This window comes from Sinocyclocheilus rhinocerous, unplaced genomic scaffold (assembly GCF_001515625.1).
Source record: "Sinocyclocheilus rhinocerous isolate Xijiao unplaced genomic scaffold, SAMN03320098_v1.1 scaffold601, whole genome shotgun sequence".
Taxonomy (NCBI): Eukaryota; Metazoa; Chordata; class Actinopteri; order Cypriniformes; family Cyprinidae; genus Sinocyclocheilus; species Sinocyclocheilus rhinocerous.
The window spans coordinates 444,059-450,357 of record NW_015656605.1 but is presented as its reverse complement, the minus strand read 5'-3'; the positions used below and the strand labels follow the sequence as shown (position 1 = coordinate 450,357).

Genomic DNA, 6,299 nt, shown 5'->3' with positions numbered 1-6,299 from the left:
GGCCAGAGGAGCCTGGTTTCTCCTAAGGTTTTTTCTCCATTCTGTCACCGATGCAGTTTTGGTTCCTCTGGCTTACTTAGTTGGGGACACTTAATTTCCAGCGATATCATCGACTTGATTGCACAGTGACTATTAAACGTTGGGGACACTTCATTTCCAGCGATATTGTTGACTTGATTGCAAGTGATTGCAAAGATACTATTTAAACTGAACTGATGATGACCTGACTGAATTCAATGATGAACTGCCTTTAACTGAAGACTGAGTGTTTACTATTGTTATTTTGCATTATTGACACACTATTTTTCTAATTAATGCTGTACAGTTGCTTTGACACAATCTGTATTGCTAAAAGCGCTATATAAATAAAGGTGACTTGACTTGACTTTATGCAGGTTTAGAACAACCTTTAAAGTGACAGACACATCTGTGCTTCTAAAGGTATCGGCCTATTGTTTTATTAAAATTTGGGTAGTCTGTTAATATAATATTCCATACATGATCAGAGCTTGGTAGACATAATTTGAATTCAATGATGAACTGCCTTTAACTGAAGACTGAGTGTTTACTATTGTTATTTTGCATTATTGACACACTACTTTTCTAATTAATGCTGTACAGTTGCTTTGACACAATCTGTATTGCTAAAAGCGCTATATAAATAAAGGTGACTTGACTTGACTTTATGCAGGTTTAGAACAACCTTTAAAGTGACAGACACATCTGTGCTTCTAAAGGTATCGGCCTATTGTTTTATTAAAATTTGGGTAGTCTGTTAATATAATATTCCATACATTATCAGAGCTTGGTAGACATAATTATTATATTTTTAGACATGATTAGACAGATAAATTAATATATTATAATTAATGTTAGGCCCTATTTATTAATTTATCATTGATATTAATCACAAATATATACATAATAAATAATCATATATGTCATATACAATTTTAATAAATAAAAAAAAATGCTAAATTGTTTAGATAAAAATGGGACAAATAATTACATAATAATGTCGTCCTAATGCAAGCAAATTAATAAAAAAAAAAAAATAATAATAAAAATTCATCTCATCCAGGTAACAGCTGCAGAACTGTCAAAAAAGACTAATAATAATAATTAATAATTATAAATAATCAAATTTAAAATAATATTAATGTGTTCTGCTGCAAGTTTACATACTTGAGCATGTTTTATCATGGGGGGGGTCGTATTCATAATAAAATTATTATGAAAATTATTTCATCATAATTTCACGATGATGTCCCCAGTGCAGCAGGCAAGCTTGGAATATGGAAAAGCTTACATTCAGCAGATAGAAATATTGCATTATATTGATTTTGTCAGGAAAAAAGATGATCTGAGCACTGTTGTGTAAGTTGTGGCTTTACTTTACTCTGACATTACATCCCTCTGATCAGCATGTGGTACATTATATTAATATAATTAAAAATATTTTTGGAAAATTAAACAGTTTCTTACAAACTTATGTGATTTGATAAAATACATAATGAAATATAATCGTATATGGGTAACGGAGAAATGACAATTAGCTTCAAGCTACACATGACAATTAATGAGATTAATACAACACTTCTACTTGAATGTCACGATTAATCACTATTGAGTGTTTGTAATAACTTCTGACTGCGATCCAGTGTGGGTTTTGGTCAAATGATGAGGCAGAAATATGTTGTTAGTAACATTCTATAAGAATTTTATGTGGAAGATACAGTTACTTCTGTGGGGCATGAAGGAAAAGTAATGTAACTAGTAGTGTAACTAATTACTGTTGCCAGAAAGTAATAAGTAAAGTAACAATATTACTTTTGAAAGGAGTAACTAGTATATATTACATTCTTTGAGTAACTAGCCCAACACTGGTCCAGACAAAGAAACACCAACAACAGAACAAACAGAGCAGAATGAAGTTATATTAGAGATTAGGGATGTCTATGAAGTACATGTAGGCCTGTGTAATTAATAGAATGTTAAACATTTAATATTCACACCTGATGAGTAGACTGCACGAGCCAATATCTCTTTCTCACAGACATCACTGGACCGTTTGTAGTTCGGTCGGACATGTCAAAAGCAAGTAGGTTAAGTAAAACAATGCACAAGTTACTAAAGTTACTCTATGATAGGGAGAGAGAGAGACCGCGCGCACTTCTGTTGCATGATCTTGATTGCTGTTCGCTCCTTTAACACATGCATAACTTAATCGTAAACATAAAACAAGCAAAAAAACAATAGGGACATTCACTAAAAACAACATTTATTTTACACGTCAAACCTATATACGTTTATTTAAAGCAAAAGTGAAACCAGCAGCCTGTGTGAAATGCGCCTCCCATTCTGCACCAGTACAGATGTGTGCATGCAATGCACATGTTTTGGTTGCTTGACGTTAATTGCCTATTGCATACGAGTCGCTTTGGAATGTAAGAAGCAGCACATTTCAGATGATAAAAAACACAACTCATATTTCAGAAAATATATAACAGTGACTGAAAAATCCGTCCCATTTATTCTCCACATAAACAAAAAAATCACTATTTTTCAGAATTGGTTTGATAAGAATACTCCTTTAGTGGATCGACTTTTAGTCCTGTTTTCTTACAATTTTGTAATCCAATAATTATTTTTCCAATCCCCCCCCCCAAGAAGGTATGCAATCGGTGATCATTTCAAACCTACAGATCCTTCATGCTCTCCTCCTATTTCAGACAACACTGATGTATTTTCAGTAGCACATCAAACGAAGAATGTGATCAGCTCTTAACAGATCTCAGATTTCTTTACCTGCTTGTGTAAAGTTTCATGATATAGAATGGGAAGATTTCTGGCTTCTTTGACAATTTTTCTAACAAAGCTGCTGAAGTCTCTATTAAAATTACTCATAATAGTTACCCAGTAAATTATAAACGTGCTAAATTTTATTAATAGCATTTCTGTTCATTTCAAAGTATTTTGGGTTGACTTTTCAAATTTGATAAAAAAATAATAATAATAAAATTTAAAAAAAATCATTTATCTTCAAACTTCTATATTTGCCAGAAAAAGTGTTTTTGGTGACCCCTCTCATTTCAAGTTTATATTTACTCTTTCTTGTCAAATGTTACATTCCTTTTTGTTTTCAAGAAATATGTTGGATGTATATTTGAATTATTTAAGGAAATGTAAAACTTCAATTGCATGTAATGGTGTAATATTAGCCAGCATAAGCTTTACGTTATTTTAATGTAATGTAACCCTCCTTGTATTTTTTCTTTTACATTTTATTTTAAATATATAGGTATAAAATCATGAAAATATAAATTTACTTATAATGTATGCCATTGTGCTCACTTTAAATTTACAAAACAATAATTCTGTTGGAAAATATTACAAACTCTGAAACGGTACTTGCTCATGTTATTGTTGCTGGCGCCCTATGCAGGCTGCGCACTGTTAGTATACACTACTTGTGTACAACACATGCTGAGAACTTATAAATACATGTTTAAAGTAAAGAGCACTTCAGGCTTACAGCGCAGATGAAAACTCATCATTTATTCTGTTATCTGGCACACTACTTCATACAAACAAACAGCATGTGAATTGTCACTTTACGCTTGTCTTAATGAAAATAAAACTTGTACTTTTATTTTAGTGGTTAATATGGGAAATTAGCTTTTTTTGCACCACAGCAAAAAATATGAAACTCAATGTCAAATTCAATGAATGCACAAATCATTAAATCTTGATAAACAACCCAAATCTCTTGCATTCACACGGTCTTTGTAAGTGACCTTTAAGCTCTTTTTGAAACATATTTGCTGGAGATAATGCACTGCTCCAGGTTCACTGTAAACTATATGCACGCTTATTTAAGAATCACAACTGAGAAGATGAAATCTGGTTTATTACGGCTTCTGTTAATTCAAGCATAATCCACATGCAGCTCCTATAAGACAAGTCCTTTAATTGTTTCTTTATAAAAGGCTCTCTCCACATGGGTTTACTATTCTGTAATATATTTCCTCAAAGCACACAGTTCTGGCTTCTGATTGGTCAATAGAGATATGAGTCGTAACTGGATCCAGGAGACTGAATAGCCCACAGTCTACAGTATTTGCAGTGAAGGCGAGACGCTCACATGAAGAAGTCGAGGGATCAAAAGCGAGGTTTTCTGTGACGAGCCGTGTACTTCGTGTCGGCCCTTACATCCCTGAGAGAAGAGAAACAGACACAACACAGCTGAACATCAAGAGTAAATCAGATATACAACAACTGCTAAAAACAATGAGCACTTTCTAAAAATGGCATAACTTCCTCAAAGGATTTCCTAGTGTTTCCAGTTTCCAAATCCTTTATTACTTGTCTCTGTCAGCAGTGAATAAACAGGAACTGTCCACTGAAGACAGGAACCGATGCATTCAGTATAATGGTGGAAGTAGCAGATCACTACAGTTAATGAGTTCTTAAGCTGAAACAGTGAAACATTTAAAGTAACAAAAGCTTAAACATACTTCCCCTGCCGGCGTCGTCTTTCCTTCTTTTCCATGATCCAGTCCTTACTCTTCTTCACAGACTTTCCTTTCATATTTCTGAAACGGGACCTTTAGAAAGAGCAGACGGTGAGGAAACACTTTAGTGCCAGAAATCACATGCTACAGTGATCTGTAATACAGAGTATGAAGTATGTTGCTTGAAAATCCAAAATGTAAACCTGATCGTCATAAAGTTGTATATGGGTCAAAGCCCACACTGCTGTTCACATCACATGAAATTTACATGTGATTTCATATGCATGGAACGCAAGTAAAGTGTCTACTTTAATGTTTCTAATAATGTTTGTGAAAATAAAATGTCAAAATATGGGTGAAATAATATATTCATGTTTACCTCTGTGCTGTGAACTGAGCCTGATTTGATACGCCTCTGTCAGTCGACTCTGAACCTAAACCCTGAACAACAGAAACAAGCTCATCATGAACATGCTGTATTCACTCGTGTGTGTGTGTGTGTGTCTCTGTGTGTGTGTGCGCGTGTTTGTGTGCGTGTGTGTGCGTGTGTGTTTGTGTGCGTGTGCGTGTGTGTGTGTTCATCCTGAGGCTGTACACACCTTGGGTAAGACACCTGATACACCAGCAAACAAACACAGGAAAAATCTATGTTGAAAAAGATGGAAGTGTCACTCGTTATGATCCTCCAGCACATTACAATAAAGATGTGTTTGCTGATCAATGATCAAGAAAATATCGAGCTGAATAGTTACTTTTTAGCTTTGCTGCTGTTGGAAAAGTCGACAACCATCCCGCCTGTGAACCCGGCTTTCATGGCCTGAGCCGTGATCAGCTCCAGCTGACAGAGAAACCACAAAACCTCACTTAAAAACCAAACCTAGTCTGCTGATGTTATTAAAGAAGATCACTTTGAAGACTAAATCACAGCTCTCACGAAACACCAGGAATACAACAACGTATGCGAATTGTTTTATATATACAAGGAAAAGAGTATGAAAAAAAAAGAATGATAATTATCTGATTAAACAAAAAAAACAGATTTTTTTGTCATCCGTTTTACTGTTGTAGCAGTACAACAGACCAAACATGGCAACATCTTTGACTTCAGAGACAAACAGCAAAAGTCCACAAACTAGAAGTCATTCACAAGCTCTTCAAAAAGAAATGAAATCTCGCAATTTCCATTTTTTTTTTTGTAACATCCAAAGTGTTTTAAGTGTTCATTTCATTGCACTTTATCTATTTGCATCTGTAGATTTCAACACATATCTTTACAGGCTGTGAGTTTGTTCTCCACTTCGGCAGCACTTACATACAGTTTTATTCCTATCTGTATTCTGAAGGGTTTTATAAAAGGGCTTTGTTCATCATATATCATTTGCCTGATTTTATACAACATTTTATTCCTACAAATTGTGAAAAATATGTGTTTTTATAAGTGCATATTTAAATAAGTGCATATTTAATTAGATAATGCTTCTTTTGCATATTTATGCAAATAAATATTGCATGTCTGCAATTAATTTAATCAATCAACTGGGAAAGTATGCTGATGTCTATTAGTTATTTTGTTTACGTTATTCACCAGAAATGTCATGCCAAAAAGCCCAAAATCAAAAATTTGACCAGTGCATGATAAAACAATGTTTCCTGCTTTAAAAACTTGTGCTGGTCAGCAGTGTGTGTGTGTGTGTGTGTGTGAGAGTGTGTGTGTGTGTGAGTGTGCGTGTGTGAGAGTGTGTGTGCGTGTGTGTGCGTGTGTGTGTGTGTGTGTGTGTGTGTGTG

General features: G+C 34.3%; 1 protein-coding gene across 1 annotated transcript in view; it reads right to left on the bottom strand.

Annotated features, from left to right (window-relative positions):
- Positions 1–3,893: 3,893 nt before the first annotated feature.
- Positions 3,894–6,299, bottom strand: part of bud23 (BUD23 rRNA methyltransferase and ribosome maturation factor) — a 4,615-nt gene continuing 2,209 nt past the window's right edge. The window contains exons 5-9 of the mRNA XM_016528103.1: positions 5,267–5,391; positions 5,114–5,159; positions 4,894–4,955; positions 4,518–4,607; positions 3,894–4,216 (exon numbers count right to left, since the gene is read on the bottom strand). Coding sequence (XP_016383589.1) covers positions 4,162–4,216; positions 4,518–4,607; positions 4,894–4,955; positions 5,114–5,159; positions 5,267–5,391 — 378 coding nt within the window. The 3' untranslated portion in view covers positions 3,894–4,161. The remainder of the gene's footprint in view (positions 4,217–4,517; positions 4,608–4,893; positions 4,956–5,113; positions 5,160–5,266; positions 5,392–6,299) is intronic.